The 20,349-nt window shown below is 38.1% G+C and overlaps 1 protein-coding gene across 3 annotated transcripts in view; it reads left to right on the top strand.

Moving 5' to 3' along the window:
* The first annotated feature begins 373 nt into the window (after window positions 1–373).
* The window catches only part of LOC119544811 (gamma-crystallin A-like), a 45,368-nt gene continuing 25,392 nt past the window's right edge, over window positions 374–20,349 (top strand). For all 3 annotated transcript variants that reach the window (XM_037850353.1, XM_037850352.1, XM_037850354.1), the window contains exons 1-6: window positions 374–447; window positions 2,519–2,653; window positions 4,856–4,937; window positions 6,837–6,919; window positions 8,278–8,365; window positions 9,417–9,488. In XM_037850353.1, coding sequence (XP_037706281.1) covers window positions 2,613–2,653; window positions 4,856–4,937; window positions 6,837–6,919; window positions 8,278–8,365; window positions 9,417–9,488 — 366 coding nt within the window. In that variant the 5' untranslated portion in view covers window positions 374–447; window positions 2,519–2,612. The remainder of the gene's footprint in view (window positions 448–2,518; window positions 2,654–4,855; window positions 4,938–6,836; window positions 6,920–8,277; window positions 8,366–9,416; window positions 9,489–20,349) is intronic.

The raw sequence follows: 20,349 nt of genomic DNA, 5'->3' as shown, positions 1-20,349 counted from the left end.
GCTCTGTGTCTATAGTCGCCAGGTAGGACTACCCCCATGTACTGTGGGGCACCATAAGTGTGTGAGGAGCCAAAGGCGCACTGGCTTCCCGAAGCAACCCTTGCTCCTTCTGTTTTCAGTCGCGGCGAGTGCTATAAAAAAGTCCTAGGAGGGATGAACTTCTTGCACCCTCTCGGGTTTGCGATTAATCATTTAGATGGGAAACCCAACGCCTACTCAGGTAAAAAGATATGTGAACTCCAGGTCAAGATCACAATCCTGTCCCAAATATAGAACTTTTCCCCCTCTTTCACGGTGGAGGGATGTTTTAAAAGCAAATTATTTTCATTCAGTCACTGTTTCCTAGCAACGAGGAAAAAGCATCCATTTTCCTGCTGTCTGACAGCGTCAGCCGAGGAGCCTCCGGAAGCAGGTCAAGGACAAAGCCCTGGCAGGCGCCTCTAGGGGGTGAGAGATTCTGAAAGGGGTATTGTTAAGAGCAGGGGCATTTAGAACACAGCTGGGGGGAGATGTATCCTACATGTACGGGTGTGATGGGGGGCTTCATAGAGTGTGCAGATTTTCTTCAGGCCATGATATTCCTATAGAATATGGGGGCTGTGACTTCTGTGGACTTGGTTTCTATGAAACAGCTGAAGCTTGAGGCAGCTGATATCTTTCTAGTAGCTCTTTTGTGTGTGTGTCTAGCCAGTGCCTTGTTTTCTTAAAAGCTCTATAGAAAGAAAAGAGGGGTGACTAGCAGAATTCAAATCTAAACTGGGTCTATGCAAAAGGCTCTCTCGACCTGGCGCAGCTACTAAACTCTCCCAAATCACTGAAGTCACAGCTGGAAGGAACCTCACCAGTCATTCATTGCTTCTTTACAGAGGAGGAAACTCAGGATACAGAGAGGCAAATCTACTTGTCCAAGGTGACATGCAGTTTAACAGGGTCTTCTGATTCCCAGCCTAGTGGTGTTAGGGTGGAAGAGAATCATATTTTTAAGATTTTTGCCACATTTTGCATGTTATGCCACACTGAATGGGGGAAAGGGGACCTAAGAAGCTGTCACAAGACATGCAAAATTTTAGTTTATAAATCTGAAATTCAAAAAGACTTTCTCAGAATTACAAAACAAGAAAGGGTTAAGGCAAATGCTGTCTTTTTAGGTTTTTAAGCTAAATGAGCCCAATCTCCTGTCAAGTAATTGAGGTATGGAAAATGTTCTACCGACAAAATATTTTTCCAAATTATTGACTTAGGAGAATGATATATGTACTAGCCTTTATAGAGTTAGAATGTTAAGGCAAAAAGTGTCCTTGGCAATGTTAACCAGCCCCACTATGTTATAGATGACATCTGAGACTGGGGAGAATCAGAGTCAAGAGCTTGGCTAAAGCCACTTCATTCGGGGGTGGAGTGGACACCACATCCCAGCATCCGGCTTCCCTGCGTCCAGGGCTTTTCCTTCTCTAGGCCATGCTGCCCTCTCCTGGCTTGCAGCATCCTCTCCCAACTGACTCTCCTTTGGGGAACAATAGATCTGTCTTTACCCATTTCCCACAGAATGCCTCTATTTTCTTTTCCCCTTTCACCTTATCCACCTCCTACCCACTCCCAAAAGGCTCAGCAGATGTAGCAGCAGGAAAAATGATCCAAAATAATCATACTGACCTGATCATGAATTCTTTTATATTTGTGACATCCCATCTCCTCTCATCTTATTGTTGGTGAGCCAAATCAGATGAAGCTTAATGTCTCTATGCTACTATTTTTCAAAAAAGTTCTGAACTATTTTCCAGCCATCTTTAGAGCAGTGATTGAAAGGTCCATGCGCAATTTCAAAAGAATAAAGGGTAATATAATGAAAAATCCATGAACCCGTCATCTAGAGTCAAATGCTAATGCTTTTCTCATATTTGCTTCACATCTTTTTTTTAAGAAATAAAACATGACAGAAATATTTGATCTACTCTCCCTGGTACTCCATTCAATAGTGATGCTTTTTTATAAACTCCTTTTTGTGACTTGAACCCCATTTTGACCTGAACCCCAATTTCTGGCCCATTGTCAAGGGGTGGGGTGTTGTAGGACATGGCCTCTATTTGCCAAGACTGTTTCTTCAAGGACATCCTGACTATAAGAGGTTATAGATGGGTTCTGTAGAAAACTCCATTCTGAGCTGCTGGGAGTCACACATTGAATGTACACAGAAGAAATCAAACGTATTCATATCACAAGTTGTCCATGTTTGGATGTTTCTGCACTAATCCCATCAATTATTCCATGAGATATTGCCCATCTACCTGCTAGTTTATTGCTACAAAAAGTAAATATTGGAAGGAAGAAAAGGTGTTGGATAAACATAAGGTACAGTGCATTAGCTTTCAAACAGCTTTCTGACCCTGGAACCTGCTAGATAAAACACCTGAACTCTGCACTCTCGGATCCCTTCCAGACCCTAAGATTCCATGACTGGTATTTGGAGTGATAGCATCCCTAACTGGAATTCTCTCTGATTTGCTGCTGTGGCTTCTAGGCTCTGAGGAGGCTGGGTCTTCCTCCAGGATGATTTCAGGTGCAGTGTAAACTGCAGATAAACTGGATAAGCTCAGCTGAATAAGACTTCAATCATGGAAAGAAAGCTCCTAAAGAAGGAAATGAAAAAGCTCCTGTAAGTATGATTGAGAATAACTTTCATCTATCACACCCACATTTGGTGGGTTTCATGTCACAGATAGTCTGGATATTGGCAGTGGGGGGAAAAAATCTAAGGAAAAATCTATTCCTGGATTATAGGAGAAAGCCAGATGGTCTGGCCTCTTCTACCTGGGAGTCTCACATGTGCAAAACAGGATGCTGTGTCTCTTAGGAGGATCTTTCTGCCAGCATGTGCATATCCGAGGCATCTCCAGTCTGGAGCCCACAGCCCAGGAAGCCAGTGTTGGGCAGGGTGCACCAGTGAAAGGGGCTGGCCCTGCTAGGTTTCTGGAAAATGTGCCTAACGGCCTAGCTTTTAAATTGCAGCCTTGGTCTCTTTTTATTGTCAGTCTTATTGACTAGATAATGCATCTCCTTTTTCTTGCCATCTGAACTTTATTTTTTTAAAACAAACACGGAATACATCGTTTGCCCATGGAAGACTTTTTTTTCTCCTAGGGTAAATTTTCTTTGACTTGGTTCTTGGTTCTTGGTCTGAAAATCATAGACCATATAAAAACGGAAAAAAAGAAAAAGCCGTCTTCCATTTCAGTTATATTATATGCATAAGAACAATACAGGTTTCTTCAAAGAGCTCATCACAGTCTCCATCAAATGTCCTTTCTCTGCCTACTAAGCTAAATACCTTCATTTAAATGCAGTTTTATTGAGATATATTCACCATACCAGATCTTTTAATAAGTGCTTTTAAAAGAAATGAAACAAAATACAGTTTCTATGGCTAAGAGATATAAAATGGAGTCAGGAGGTCATTCTGGAGGTTACTCTTATGCAAATATCAGCTGGATGTCACAAACTGCTAAAATATGCAAAGCCTCAAGCAGCAATGTTCCTCAAAACCCTGAGGATACCTGGACACCATAAATAAACCATAAGATACAGAACTCAGTTAACTAACCTGAAAGACAGAGTACCCCAAGAATTCACCAACCAGACGTCTTGTGTAATCTTTCCCTGTAAAAACTGTGACTGGAAATGCCAAAATGAGACATGATTTGGGTTGTTACCTGAATCTATGCTGATTTGCAATTCTAGACCCCAAATAAATGACTTTATTGCCTTGCAGTTTAATGTTATTTTTAGGTTGACAGTCCTTAATAATTGCTGGAAAAATTCATGTGTTTACATGCATGTGTTTGGAAACTAATATATAAAGGACAAACCATAATCAGGAATGCCAACTCCTCTACATGTCTCATCCAAACACTGGAATTTCAAAGCTGATGTAAATATATTTTTTAATCTGAAGAATATATTTAGGCTACTTTAAAGAATTATGGAACTTCAAAAGAAAAATTCAGGGATTTTTTTAATCAATTTGGAAAAAGTTTAACGACTCAGAAGAAAAGCTTTTAGAAGCCAGAAACAAACTTAACTCCACCCCCATCCCCACCCCACCCACTCCCACCCCCACAGCCCAAGATGTCCTGGTGTGGTTAATATTTTGATAACCATAACTGGCCTTCAGCAAAATTGTGAGATTTACTGAGATCAACCTCAGAGACTTGAGTCCTTTTTCCTGCATGTAGTCCCTCTCCTGATTTCCTGAAGGCTGCACCAATTTCCATTCTTCTCTTAGAGCCCTTATTTTTACCCTCCCCTTATTAAAAGTCACTGAGAGGAAAGGATATGAAAAGGATGCACTAGAGGGGAATAAAGTTTGTATTCATAACTCCTCCTAAGGGCATTTGCATTCCAATGGGGAAGAGCCTTAGGGCTAAAGGACACATCTCTATTTATGGAATATTATGTATGCATAATTGATCAACTTTGGACATACTGCATGAATTTAACTTGGGTAGCAAGGGATTATATTTTAAACAGTGGGCTTCAGTCTTTTTGGCTTTGTAAAGCCCTATTTGTATGTGGGAATTTGTCATACTCCCTGCTTTCCTCTAACTTTGTTCCAGCTATGTAAATTTAATTTTTAGATAAATGTGATTTAGGTTAATTGTATTTAGGCATTTTTAAACTTCAGTGTTGCAGAATTATCATTTAAATCAAAATTAAATATTAACTCTGATACCTGAGCGTAATAATTAGGGACTTCTGTCTTTAGGCAGAGGAGGGAGGGATTGGGACAGAAGCCTCTTTTTCTGCAGACTGAGCCCCCATGACATTCCCAATGGTTCAATGCTGCTCTCTTGCTTTTAAGGGGAGATTATATTGGCATCAGACTTCGGGAAAATGAATTTGACCCAAAAGGAAGAAGGCAACTCACCTTTCTAGATGATATGGTAAAGAAAGGCATGCTGACGCTAATCGCATTTGTGTTATATGTGTATGAAGGGGTTAAAAGGAAGATCTAATTTACTCTATATAATGAACAGGGTTACTCTTGATCCCCCGAAAATGTCCTTTTCCTCATCTTCTTCTCAATGTAGGATTGTCCATACCGTCATTTCAGTCTGATAAACAGAAAGCAAAAAGAGAATGATAAAATAAAAGCCGTGAGAGTTGTTTTCTATTAGGAGAGAAAAGTTAAAAAGCAAAATGAGCTCAAAGTTTAATGCTTCATACATGATGTTAAAATTTTTTCACAAAATTAACTATCATGTAGTTCTCAAATATAATAATTTCTTTACCATTTGCATTATTGGGGAAAATCAAAGAATGAATAATTCTAAAATCCTTTTTGTTATTATTCGTGTTGAGACTCAGTTTCATGTTGTTACAGAAGTTCACTCTACATAAATTAAGGATGAAACCATATAAAGGTCTGACTCAAAAGGAATTAGTAAACCTTTAGCTTTTTTATGCTGTCGCATTTATTCATCCTTGTGCTAATAAGGGAGAAAGGATCTCTCTCTCTCTCTCTCAGTAGGATTCACCGATTTTCAAAACTCCTCTGGAGCTGATTAAACGGTTAAGCACTGATGTTTTAAATCATCTCTCTGTGTATATATATATGTATATATATGTATGTGTATATATATGTATGTGTATATATATGTATATGTATAATATATAACACACCAAATTAAATAGATTAGAGACATGCATCTCAAACTTTAACGAAATCTTGTTACAATGCAGTTTAAGTTGGGGAGGTCTGAGGGGGCCTGGGAATTTGCATTTCTGTTGCACAAACTGGAGCTGCCAGTGCTGCTGGTCCGTGCATGAAACTTTGACTTAGGTTTCAAAATTTATCAGGGCCCATTTTTCCCCTTTTATTGGTTCACTTTTCAGTTTGATTCTGTCTCTGGAGGAAATAATTAGGCTGCTTTTAGAGAATGTTAGAGTTATATAGAACCATAGAACTCATGTAAAAAGCAAAACAAAAACAAAGCAAAACTTCCCTTTTCGGAGGTGGGAGGGTTTGGGGTGGGGAGAGGAGGAATATTTTGATAGATAAATGGTGAATATGCTTTCTGAACAAGAGCACTTATAACTTAACCTGGAAAAGGTGATCACTCTCATAGGAAATATTCTAATTGGTGCTCAGCTTTTTATTGGATATGAGATTTTTAGCAAGTCATTTAATCGGGTCTACTGCGAGTTCTTTGATCATGCTATTCTTCCACTGGGCTGTCCTTCCCCTCCTATGGAAGCTCTCCTCGTCCTTCAAGGTCTGGCTCCAGTGAGGCCTCCTCCCTGAAGCCACCCGGGATTCTCCCTACCTCCTCTAACGGACTAATAGCCGCTCTCTTAAGTTGCCATGACACTTCCCCTGTAACCTGGGAAAAGCATTTCTGACATTCTACTCATTCTACTCAGACTGTTCTCTGTGCCCTCGCCACACACACACCTTTTTCTAATTTAAAAATTTAGGAAACTGAGCATCAGTCTCTCACCCAAGGATATACGAGTTGTTGGCAATACCTAGATTTGAGCCCAGATTTGAGCCCAGATTCCCTGATTCCCAGTTTAGTACTCCTTCACTAATATATCCTTTATTTTTCTGACCACACCAATCAAATAACTGCTCTAGTGGGAGATAAATAAATTTAATTCCTGAAGATCTCAAAATGTTTCTGGTTGAGCTTCAGGTTATTGGACGTAGCTGATGATCCTTGTCATTTTGGGCATGACAAGATAATAGAATAGGGTTATCAGTGTCACTGTCATTGGATCCAGGGAGTACCTTGGCCAATGTCCCAGCCCCTTCCTTTGCTGTCTGTGCTCCCTGCTTCCAGGCTCACTATGACTTGGCTATCAGTGTGGCTTTGCAGTGGCTGGATCACTCAGAAGACTTAACTTGGCTGGAGGGGGAAGAACTGTAAGTTGAAATAATTTGACTATGATTAATGATAGAGTAAGTCTCAATCCTATCTTCTTCCACTTGAGGCACTCTGGTGGAAAACACTGCAGAGTGAGCATCCCTGTCTTTCCAGCAAGAAACCTGAAGGAACCCGCAGTTGCCAACATGGGGAACTCATATGCATGTTTGTATATTTTATGTCTCTGCTAATTGGTTTCCGTCACATGAAAAACTTTTTTTTCCAGAATGTCTGTCCTATCTTAGAAATATAACTGTGCTTTACGGCACACATGCCATGATTTTTCAGATGGTCAATTAAATGGGTAATGGCTGCAATCTTTTCCTAAGGACTATCATACACAGTTTCTTAAATATTTAAGCAGATATATACCTGAGCTGAGCTGATTGAATCATAGAATAATTTCCTTTCCTGAATTTTTGGCATTTCCCCCCTTGTGTGGTGTCCAGGTAGACTTATTCAATTAGTAGGAATATGGAAGTAATGAGGTCGGGATCAAATAACTTATTCCAGAGGCCAGTTATTTTTTTCTATTCCATGGCCTTAGATCATACACCTAGTACTGGATAGCTATTTCAGTTAGGGTTTAGTTGTAATCATCAGAAAAATCAATGTCAACTGATTTAAACAACAACAAAGAAGTAGGGGTAGTTTATTGCCTCCTTTTTACAAAAGCCATGGATAGGTCTGCGTTAGCACGGCCTGATTCAAAACTCAGATGGTGTCATCAGGATCTACCTCTTGATTATTTCTCTGGTTTGGCACCATTCTCAGCTTCAGGCTACTTCATCATAATGTTTGGTCCAGGGGAGAATGGATTAAAATTCCCAGAATTGAGCATCAATGACTCTTTTTGTCCTGACTTGGTTAGGAGAAGTGTGAGGGGGGATGCGTAGTCCAAGGTGTGTTCTCTGTTCTTGGAACCTAAGGATGCTGCCATCTTCCTGAGAAGCATATAGACTTACAGGTGGGTAAGGCAGCTCCCAGCACCCCCCCCCCTGCTCCCAGCACTCCCCCCCCCCCGCCACCTGACATAAAGCAAATTGCCACGAGAAGGGGAAAGGACACTGGTTGGCAAAACCTGAAACATCCACCACATTGGTCAGTCTGCCAATGTTTGATAGCTGCAGGAACATGGATGGGTCAGGGCAAATTCATCAACATTGTTGGAAGATTAAAAATTCAAAGTGTGTACTGTATCAAATGTGGGTTGGGTCATTCGTACCAATTTTGGAAATAAAAGGCTAGCACATGGTCACTGGAGATTACTTAAAGGTTATTATTACCATCTCTTCAGGAGTCAGAGAAAAGAACAAGAGTAAATTCTCCACTCTGATTTATTCATACTCCCCCTTAGGAAAATGCCATTTGGTGGCAGACCCATCTATCCAAACCATAAAGAACGAGAAGCAATGATTTTATCATCTTACGCTGGAATCCTAATGGTGAGGAAAGGAATGCTATTTGTATATATGGATATTTTATGCCTAGTATATGTGTTTTGATATTAATGCATGTTTATGCTATTTCTGAATGTTTAGGATTTTCTAATATTAAATGTTTCACTTATAAGTATATAATGAAAAGACTTGACTCTATATGTATTGTGAAAACATTTATATAGGAGACAAACAGAATGAAAGCCATAATAAATAATTAGTCTCTGGATAGACTGATTTATCCATTCATTCAGAAGTTACTTGTTTAGTGTATGTGCTATCTAGGCACTATACCAAGTATACTGAAGCTATAATAATTTTGTGGTTTTTTTAATACATTCCTCAATTTATTCAAACTAGAATGTATAGAATATTAAAGTGACATTGCATGTACTAGTTCTTACCTTTATAAATTAAACAATCAATTGTTAATAGCTTGCAACTCTCTAGGGTAGTAGTAGTAAAAACAGCTTGAATTTTATGGACACGTTAATCACGATTCAATGTTGGTTTATGAGCTGTTCATAAAATTAAAAATTAAATCAATATAATCTGTCTTTTGAGAAAACCAGATTGTTTGTTTTCCTTCCATGTCTGTAAAATGAAGGGCTCTTTTTCTGGAAGTTTTTCATTGCCAGTTTTTCACAGACAGAGTGAACCTCCTGGTACCAGCTAGAAATAGTTACTTTATGAAGGAACTTCACAGCCAACTGGCCTCTTCAGTGGATGGCAACCCCTCATTCAAAATGAAGCTGCTAGTTAGAAATGTTAGTAGTTTCATTAGCCTTCACTCAGTCAACCCCAAGGCTGCTGGTAAAATAGTCAGGTTTTAACTAAATAATTTTCCAGCAAATATTCTTCCACATGTTGTGGAATTTTCCTTTGCATCTTAGCATCTCCACCCAACAGCTTCAGTATACTGTTGATAGATTTGGCCAATGTGTCTACAACCGAAGAAACAACTTTCAAGTTCTGACATAAAAGCACAGCTTTGTTTTTTAATTAAAGAAAAGCCACGATATAATAATACATTTTTGTTGTTGTTGTTGTTTAACAGAACAGTGTCCCAATTGAGGAGGTCTTTAAAATTTATGGAGCTGATTCTTCTGCCAATTCTGGTACCACCAAGGTAGGGTGACCTAAAACTGTCAATACAAGGGATCTTTATAGATTTTTTTAAATTTTTATAAATTTAGAATGTATTTTCATGCATCAGTTATGAAATAACAGAATCTTGTATCAAAATGTACAAAACAGTTGTAGCCATACCTTACTTGGATAACAGACGTTTGTGAAAGGACTTTCTTATGAGGACCATATTAACCGCATGTTAGGAATGTCTGGGTACGGGCAGCAAATAGAGCACCAGGCTTGGAGTATAGATTCTACTTGAGTTTTTAGTTCACATGATTTTTCACTTACACTCTTTTGTAATGTAGATCTGGTAAGTCCACCCTCTACTCTTATGCAATATACTGTATGTAATATCTAGAACAAGGTTTGCCAAGGTTCATTCTCTTGATCAATAATCTAGTTTACTGTGGCCACATTCCTCTTTCCCATTAGACCACATTGAAATCACCAACAGTAGAAAAGTATTGATTGATCTGGGAGTCCAGAGACCGGGGTTTGAGTTCTGACTCTACTATGATGGAGCCCTTGACAGTTCGTTTCCCTCCCTGGGCCTCCATAGAGATATATTTAAAAAAAATTAAAATAAAAATAAAATAAAGTGAAATAGTAAAATAAAATAAAATAAAAGTGTTCTGAATGACCTTTAAAGTCAGTTCAGCATTTGTTGTTTATAATTGTGTAAACTTTCAATATGGGCCCCTTGGCGGGGGGTGGGGGGTTGGGGGTGGGGGTGGGGTGCAAGGAGAGGGAGGGAGGCAGTGAAGGAAGGAGGAAAGAGAGCATCCTCACACCCAGGCCTCCTGCTTACACTGTGGCCTTTGGTGCCCCCTGAATCCCGCAGGATTTGGAAGGGAGTCCAGGGCAGGGGCAGGGCTATGGCCGCAGAACCGTCTACCTCCCTTGTCCTTTTACTTGCAGGCCATCCAAGCTGTAGGGTCAGGTAAAGTCAAGAACCCAGAAGGTCCAGCATAGGAGTCAAGTATTTACTAAGAGGCTTTGTAATTATGAAACCGACTGTCCTGTCACCTATATCTACCTATAACCTGGCTGAAGTCCTGAGACTCAAGTTCCGTTGATCATGGAGGAAATCAGCACCTTCTTCTGTCTGCCTATTCTAGTTTCAACTCACTCCATTCCTTCTTTCACTCATTCATTTGTTCCTTTAGTGTAGTTGTAGGTGCCACAATTACAATAGTGAAAAAGTCAGGTGTGATTACTTTTCCCAGTACTATGTTGGGGCTGACATTTTACCTTGGTTGAGATTTAAGTCATCCAGGCCTGATGTTCCTCAGAGTCCAACAAGCTGCTCATTGCTTTTAAGAAAGTTCACTTCTGTGGGCTTCTTGGATAGCCAAGCAAGCCATACCTCTTCATTCCTGCAGCTTTCTCTCCTCCAGGCTGCCCTCTTCTTTCTCCTCAATCCCCCCATCCCCCAACACACTCCGGAGCCCCAAGTGCCTCTGTGTCAGCCACTGTGTTTTCTCCCCCTTATCCTCTGCTGTCTGGGGGAGTTTAGAAGGGGTATTGAGACATCTGACTAGTTGGTCTTAACTCAGAGTTAAAATATGGGAAACCACATCCTGGAGGGGATGGCATTGTGGACTTCCCCAGTCCTGGCTGGGCTGTCAGTCCAGGAGGCTTGCAAACATGGGTGTCTGAGGAGCCCAGATAAGCCAGGCTCATTGAAAGCAGCCAGAACGGGTGTGCTGGCCAATTTTTCATTTATTGCTATTTATTTATTCCTTATATTATTGCTACCCAATCATTCATTTATTCATTAAAGAGCATTTTTTATTTAGCACCTCCTCTGTTCAGTGAATGCATGGTGGGGTCCAGATCATAGCCAACCTACTGACTAGCTCTGAGCAGGAATAGGTAATATCCTCAGAGAGATTTCCCTCAAAGGCCTGAATTTGGTTATGGTTATGGGATGTATGTCAGCTCATTTTATGGACTGAGATGTGAAGGTAGTTTGTAATGTATGGTGCTAGGATTCTAGAGTCGAGCTGCCTGGGTTTGAATCCCAGCTCCAGCAATCACAAGCAGTATGACCCTGGCCAAGTTTTTTAAACTCTGTAAGCCTTACAATTTCATTTTTGAAAGCAGGAACCCTAAGATAGGGTTGAAAGAACAAAACAAGTTAGGACCGGTGAAGCCTTTAGCGTCTGGCGCATGGTAACCTCACAATCATAGCTATAATTAAGGTTTTGGTAATCAGGGGATCAGGATATGATTTCCAGTATATTCATCTCAAACAAGGTGTCTCCACCTCAGCGCTATTAACATTTTGTCCCAGAAATTCTTTATTCTTTGTTGAGGGGTGGGGTGGGGGTGGGGGGGGGGAAGCAGGGCTGTCCTGTGCACCATGGAATGTTTAAGCAGCCTCCCTGGCCTCTCCCCACTAGATGCTGGTAGTTTCCCTCCCCCTCCACTGCAGTCATGACAACCAAAAATGTTTCCATACTTTGCCAAATATCCCCCGGGGGTCAAAATAACAGCAGGCTGAGAACCACTGCTCTAAACATTCAAAAATTAAATAGCTAATCAGGCATCCGTGAGTAATTATTAACACTGTCTTATTCAATGTGAACTTTGTCTATTTTGGACAATCACTTATCACCAAGGGCACCATACAAATCTGAGAACTTGAGAGCTACCCATGTGGGCCTCACAAGCTCCCCTCAGCCTCGAGAAAGCCAGCTCGTGCCTTTCTCTTCCGGCTACACATCAATTCCCATAGCAACATTCCCCACATCTTGGAAAAGGGATTCGCAGGACTGCTCAATGAAAATATACATTTTAATGATTAAATCGTAAGAGCTATTTTAAAATACTCCTTTGGGGTTAAATTTAATTTTTAAAAAGTTTAAGTAGAAGCAGAAAGTGTTTAAAAAAAAAAATTCTCTTCAAAGGTTCTTTAATTGCTGCATATACCTGAATGAACTTTGATTCCTTTGGATAAAATGTCTCCTAAGTAACAGCCAAAATCCTACCCAAGCAACAGCTTAAAAGTCCATTGAATTCTAATCAGGTCATGTAGAATTTCCTGCAAGTGGGAATGTCTAGAGGATAAGATACTGGGTACTGGGTGTATGTAGGCTTTTTGACTTTCTCTTGCAATATTTGCTGCCATCTAGTGACAGAAAGGCTTCAGAGTATTTTCAACTTAGCCTCAGGCCCTACCTCCCCGTTGGAACCCCCCCCCTTTTTTTTTTACTTATCTTTTATAGCTTTTTTTTTTTTTTTTTACTAAGGACCTTGGACCCATGGGAAAAAAAATCAACTAAGGGCTTCACACAAATGAAGGGTTATTTACACCTAACTTCTGATCAATATAAAATATCCTCCTCAGTCTTAAATTGAAGAAAAAGAAGCACAAACTTTCCTTCAGCATATAAAGCTAGCAAAAAAAATATTTGATGGAGAAAGCTGGACAAAGGACAGGAGGGAGAGAGAGTAAAAATGAGTGTTACAAAGAGAGGAAAAAGACAAGGGAAGGAGAGTAGAGAACACCAAAACCTCTACTTCCTGAAACCATATCCACTTCTGACCTGTCAGCATGCCAGCCCCTCCTAAGTCACAACAAAAGTCTAGAGTGTTCTCTCCAGAGGCAATTAGACAGGTGTCCGGTCCCAGCTCGCTCACTTGCTAGCCATGTGGCTCTGGATAATTTCTTTCACATCTGAGTCCCAATTTCCTTATATGTAAATAGGCCTAATAAGATTAAGCAACAGCATTAAGTTGTTCTGAGGATTAAATGAGGCCACGCACGTGGAGCGGTTAGCATGGTGCTGGGTACAGGAAGACCCTGCAGTGTTAGTGTTATTGTTTTCACATCCACTCCCACTCAGGCTGGTCAGTCTCCATCCATCCCATCCACCAGTGCCGACTGGACAGCAGTCTGGTGGCTCAGCAACCCTCTCGTATCTCCGCAGCTCTGGCCTGCCAAGTGTCTTCTCTTCTTCAAGGATGTTGACTCAGATCCAATTGTGCAGAAATGAACAAGTATTTTGTGATAAGGGGAGGCACCTATGTTTTAAACAAAAGTTCAGTGTCGACAGATATCAATGACGAGGACTTTAAAAAATGCTTTCAATATCAATTAGGTCCAAATGAATACTAACAATATATACCAAACAAACAAATCCATCAAGTATATGAAATGTAACAGTGGCAACAGTTTTGAGGCTTTTTTGTGCTTTCTCCAGGCCCGTACCCTCCCTTCCACTCCAGGTTACCACTATCTTGAATTATATGCTTATCAGTCTCTCTTATTCTTCATAGTTTTACCAATATGCATCTCTGATCAATATATTGTTTAGTTTTGCATGTTTTTGAATTGCATTAAATGGAAAAATAGTAAATGTGTTATCTATGTTTTCTCTTTTCACTCAACATTATGTTTCTGAAATTCATCCATGCTATTGCATGTAGCTGTAATTTATTTTCACTCTATATAGTATTTCATGGTTGGAATATACTAAAATTTACTTATACACTCTAGTGTTTTTGGACCTTTGGGTTAGGTTATTTCTTTTATATGTCTGTTGTTGCATTTGAGTTATTTCTTCTGTATGTCCCTTGTTGCATTTGGATAGTTAAATGTCTCTTGTTGCATGGTGAAAGAGTTCCTATACATAGCCCATGTGCATTTTCACCCATCTATATAATGTCAAATTGTTTTCCAAAATATTTATACCAGTTTAAACCTCTACTTTCTACCTGGTTGTTACCAACACTTGATATTTTCAGACTTTAATATTTCTGTCAGTCTGTTAAGTTTATTATGGTATTTAGCATTGGTTTTCATTTGTATTCCCCGATTACCAACAGACAATATTCATATGTTGCTGCTTCTTCTGTAAAGTGCCTATTAAAGCCCTTTGCCCATTTTTTCCTGTGGGATTGTCTTTTCCTTTTTATTTACAGAGTCTTAATTTTTAGAAAAAAATTTCCAGTATTCTCTCATTTGAAATTTACCTTTTCTTTCTTTATAAACATTGAAATGTTTTAGAAAATATGATTTTGCAACATCCCAATTACTTTCCAAGACTTTTTGAACGACTCAAAACATCTTTAGCCAGCATGCATGCCCTGCTTTCCTTTGCCAAATATATAAAGTCATAAATTGTTCTGACACCTAGGATGAGAAATTTCCCCACCTCTCATCTCAGTTCTATCAAAAATAATATTTTAGTAAGTTGTTCCAGGTTGAAAAGCAGGTAAAGATTACTGTTGATGCCCTTCATTGTTTTATGATGTATCCCCTTTCCAGGGCCCTGCTTGGGCAAGTTCCTATATGCCTTTACATGCCCCCATCTTCTCTTCTTGTTGGAGTAAATTCTTTTTCAATGTGCTTTGGACATAAGTTGACACTCAACAAGTAACTGAATCGAGAAATAACAATCATAATAATACTGTTACATAGTGATGATGAAAGTATTAACAAATTACTTTAAATGAAAAAGAGGATATGTCTAGCTAAAAATCAGGAGAAAGATTGCTCTTGGGAGGGAACTAGCAACCTCCAATATGTTTTTCTAGGACACACCAGCCACAAAATTACAGAAATTTGCTGTAAAGAAAATTTTTATTCTGATTCTGCCACCAGCCCACTATTGAAGGCATGTCAACCCGTTAAAATGATTCCTTGGTTAGTTTTAAGAATTTTCAGATAATATCTTACATATGATCAGGAATTTCACTATCTAAAACTCATCATGTCTCAAAATTAACATACACATACCAAAGACTAAAAAGAATACTTTGCATTAGACTATCTGAATCTGCACATTGTAATCACTAGAGAATTGTTCAATAGAAATATAATCCAAGGCAATTATATCATTTTAAATTTTCTAGTAGCCACATTAGTAAAAGTAAAATGAAACAGGCAAATTAATTTTAAGAATGTATTTTATTTAACCCAATATATCCCCAAATTTATTTTAACAAGTAAACACTATAAAAATATCAATGACACATTTTACACTTCTTAAATCATACTAAGACTTTGAAATCTGGTTTGTATTTTGCACTTATAGCATCTCTCAGTTTGGGCTAGCCACATTTCAAGTATTCAATAACCACAAATAACTAGTAGCTACCATACTGGACAGTGCAGCTCTAAGGTAGACACTAATAGAATAGTAAAAGAATCTATAACTCACAAGTTTATAGAAGGAAAAAAATTGAATGATAAAAATATTTGATTAATCCAAAAGGAGGCAAGAAAAGAGAGAAAGAGAAACAGAAAGATGGGATATATAAACCCAACAAGATCAGTAATCAAATAATTATCACACTTTATCTATATACACACATGTAGAATACTGTACCCATTAATGACAGAATTCATGTTCTTTTCCAGAATAGAACATATACTGGACTATAAAGAAAATCTCAGCAGCAAAATTCAAAATATTGAAGTCATCCAGTGTAGATCCTCTGACCACAATGAAATTAAGGTAGAAATAATTTCAAAATGCGATTATAAAAGTCCCAATTAAATAAAAACTAAAAAACACATTTCTGAATAATCCACAAGAAAAAGAAGAGATTAAAGTGGAATTTAGAAAATAGTTTGAACAGGACTATAATGAAGCAATGATATATCAAACTTTATGAGATGCAGCATAAGAAGTTCTTAGAAGTAAATTTATTAGATGGAGATAATAGGAGAGATGAAATTACATACATCTTCAAGAAACTTTTCCAGAGATGATATGTTCTTTATATTGAAACCAGAAGAGTCTTATTCCAAAACCTGATAAAACTACCACAATATTTTGAACAACAGAACAATATTTTGTGACCCTAAATGCAAATATTCTCCACAAAATATTAGTAAATCAAATTCAGCAATATATAAAAAGAGTAATGCATAACAACTAGGTAGGTTTATTCCAAATATGCAAGGAGAGGCTAACGTTAAAAAAATTCAACACCCATTCATGATTTAATAAAAAAGAGACTTAGCAAACCAGGAATTCCCATAATCTGATAAAATAGTGTATTAGAAAAACAGTAGTATACATCATACTTAGTGATATTCTCCTTGAGATAGGAAATAGGACAAAGATGCTCGCTGTCACCACTTCTATTTAATATTTCATTGGAGATCCTAGCTAGCGGAATAAAATGAGAAAAAATTAAAGGAATAGCTGAAAGAAATAAAACCTTTATTATTTTCAGTGGCATAATGGATACTTGAAAATCCAAAAGAATCTACAAACTGTTATATTAGTAAGTGAATTTTTCAAGGTTGCTGGATACTAGATCACTCTAAAAACCAAATTTATATCTATATACCATGAACAAAGAAAAACAAATGTAGAAAGATACCATTTATAATAATATCAAAAGCATACATAAGAAAAAATTAACAAAATATATGTAAGAGTTCTAGACTGAAAACTACAAGATATTATTGAGAGAAATTAAAGAGGGCATAAGTAAATGGAGGGATATAGTATGTTCATGGATTAGAACACTGATTATTGTTAAGACCAATTCTCCCCAATGCAATCTGGAAATTCAAATTGATCCCCATCAAAATCCCAGAAGACTTTTTTTGACAGACACTGACAAGCTGATTATAAAATTCAAAAGGAAATAAAAAGAGCCAAGAATAGCCAAAGAATCTTGAAAAAGGAAAACAAAGCTAGAGGCCATTCACTAACAACAATAAAGACAACAACAAGTCCTACAATAAAGCTATGGAAATTAGGGTGGAATTGATGCAAGGATCAACCAAGTGACTAATGGAACAGAATAGGGTCTAGGAACAGACACCCATAATATGGTCACCTGATTTGTATCAAATCAATACTAAAATATAGTAGGTTAAGGGTGAGCTTTTCAATGAATGGTGTCAGTTCAAATGGATAGCCCTTTGAAAAAAGGTTTCTTGACCCCTACCTCACACCATAAACAAAAATCAATTCCAAATGAATTGTGGATCAAAATGTGAAAGATAAAACAATAAAGCTGTTAATGAAAAACATAAGAGAATTTTTATGATTATGGTATAGACAAATATTTATTAAACAGGACACAAAAAGTACCAACCATAAAAGCAAAATTCAGCCAATTATACTATATGGAAATGTAGAACATCTGAAATAAGTGATACCATTAAAATGCTGAAAACACAACCACAGAATAGGGGAAGATATTCAAGATACAAACATCTGCTGAAATATATGAAGAACTCAAAAAAAGACAGAAAACTCAATAGAAAAAAAAATGGGCAAAAGATGTCAATATTTTACAAAAGAGTATATCCAAATGTCCAATAAAATATCAAAAAGTTCTCAACTTCAGTATTCATCAGCCCAGGTATATTCTATTAGTGAAATCCATTGATCTGTACATTTATGACACATGTATTTCTCTTCAATTAAAAAGTAAAAGTACTTAGATCTAGCAATTCCACTTCTAGAAATTTAGTTTATACAAAGACTTGAACAAATATTCTGATATAGGTAGAAAGATTTTTGTTTGTAATATCCAAAAGTGAATGAAACCTTTAAGTCCATTAATTGATGAGTGGTTAAATGCATTCTCTATGTTTGTAATGTGATATTTCATGCATGCTTTGAAAAATGAGACCAATCTACATATAATGCCATGAAGAAGGGGCCCTGGTATTTGCTATATACTGCAAAATAGTATGTAAATATGGTCCGTTTCTTTAAAAAAAAAAAAAAGACCAAAAAGTAAATCCATATGTAAACACACACAAATATACTTAAGTTCAAATTCTAGTGGAAATACAGATTTCTACCTATGAAATTTTGAAGGGATACCAATTTTGAAGGGATCATTAAGAGTGTGATCATTAAGAGTATTTGGTGCTGAAGCTAGTGTAATGTCAACCCAGAAATAAATTAAGCTGCAAGGCAACAAAGGCATTTATTTGGGGTTTCAAAATTGCCATTCAGGTTCAGATAGCGACCCAAATTTTGTCCCATCTTGGCATTTCCAGGCAAGGTTTTCTTTTTTTTTTTTAAGCTAGTTTTTTTAATGCAATAGCTTTTTTTTTTTCCATTTTTATTGGGATATATTAACATACCATGCAGTCATACAAAACACATATTCAGTTGTTCACAGTACCATTATATAGTTGTGTGTTCATCACCAAAATTAATTTTTGAACATTTTCATTACCACACACCAAAAATAATAAGAATAAAAATTAAAGTGAAAATGAACAATTAAAGTAAAAAAGAACACTGGGTGCCTTTTTTTTTTTGCCCCCATTTTTCTACTCATCCATCCATACACTGGACAAAGGGGAGTGTGGTCCATATGGCTTTCCCAATCACATTGTCACCCTCATAAGCTAATTTTTATACAATTGTCTTCAAGATTCAAGGGTTCTTGGGAAGACGGTTGCTGCAAAGGAGAGGCTAGGCCTCCCTATGGTTGTGCCTAAGAGCCTCCTCCTGAATGCCTCTTTGTTGCTCAGATGTGGCCCTGTCTCTCTAGCTAAGCCAACTTGAAAGGTGAAATCACTGCCCTCCCCCCTACGTGGGATCAGACACCCAGGGGAGTGAATCTCCCTGGCAACGTGGAATATGACTCCCGGGGAGGAATGTAGACCTGGCATCGTGGGACGGAGAACATCTTCTTGACCAAAAGGGGGATGTGAAAGGAAATGAAATAAGCTTCAGTGGCAGAGAGAATCCAAAAGGAGCCGAGAGGTCACTCTGGTGGGCACTCTTACGCACACTTTAGACAACCCTTTCTAGGTTCTAAAGAATTGGGGTAGCTGGTGGTGGATACCTGAAACTATCAAACTACAACCCAGAACCCATGAATCTCGAAGACAGTTGTATAAAAATGTAGCTTATGAGGGGTGACAATGGGATTGGGAAAGCCATAAGGACCACACTCCACTTCGTCTAGTTCATGGATGGATGAGTAGAAAAATAGGGGAAGGAAACAAACAGACAAAGGTACCCAGTGTTCTTTTTTACTTCAATTGCTCTTTTTCACTCTAATTATTATTCTTGTTATTCTTGTGTGTGTGCTACTGAAGATGTCAGGGATTGATTTGGGTGATGAATGTACAACTATGTAATGGTACTGTGAACAATCGAAAGTACGATTTGTTTTCTATGACTGCGTGGTATATGAATATATCTCAATAAAATGAAGATTAAAAAAAAAAAAGATTCAAGGGTTCTGAGCTGTAGTTTGATAGTTTCAGGTATTTACTGCTAGCTATTCCAATTCATTAGAACCTAAAAGGGGTCGTCTATATTGTGCGTAACAGTGCCCACCAGAGTTACCTCTCCTTTTGGAATCTCTCTGCCACTGAAGCTTATTTCATTTCCTTTCACATCCCCCTTTTGGTCAAGAAGATGTTCGCCATCCCACGATGTGAGGTCTAGATTCCTCCCTGGCAGTCATGTCCTGCATTGCCAGGGAGATTTACACCCCTGGGTGTCAGATCCCACGTAGTGGGGAGAGCAGTGATTTCACCTGCCAAGTTGGCTTAGCTAGAGGGAGAGACAGGCAAGGGTTTTTTTTTCTTTTTTTGTTTTTAATTTTTATTTTGAAATAAATTCAAACTTACAGTAACAGTGGCAAAAATAATACAAACCCCATACTCGGAACTCCAGCATACCCCGACCCCCCTCCACCGATACCCTGATCTACCAACTTTAATATTTTGTCACTGTACCATTTCTTCCTTTCCCTCCCTGTCTATCATCCATCATCTATTGCTCTGTCTTCTGAACATATGAGAGCAAGTTGCACACATCCTTGAACAAATAATATAATTAACATATACATTTCATATGAACAAGAATATTCATTTATGTAATCACATTAAGTGTAGTTAA

Source organism: Choloepus didactylus, chromosome 9, assembly GCF_015220235.1.
Source record: "Choloepus didactylus isolate mChoDid1 chromosome 9, mChoDid1.pri, whole genome shotgun sequence".
Classification (NCBI taxonomy): Eukaryota; Metazoa; Chordata; class Mammalia; order Pilosa; family Megalonychidae; genus Choloepus; species Choloepus didactylus.
The sequence above is the reverse complement of the archived record's forward strand: the minus strand, read 5'-3'. Positions and strand labels throughout refer to the sequence as shown.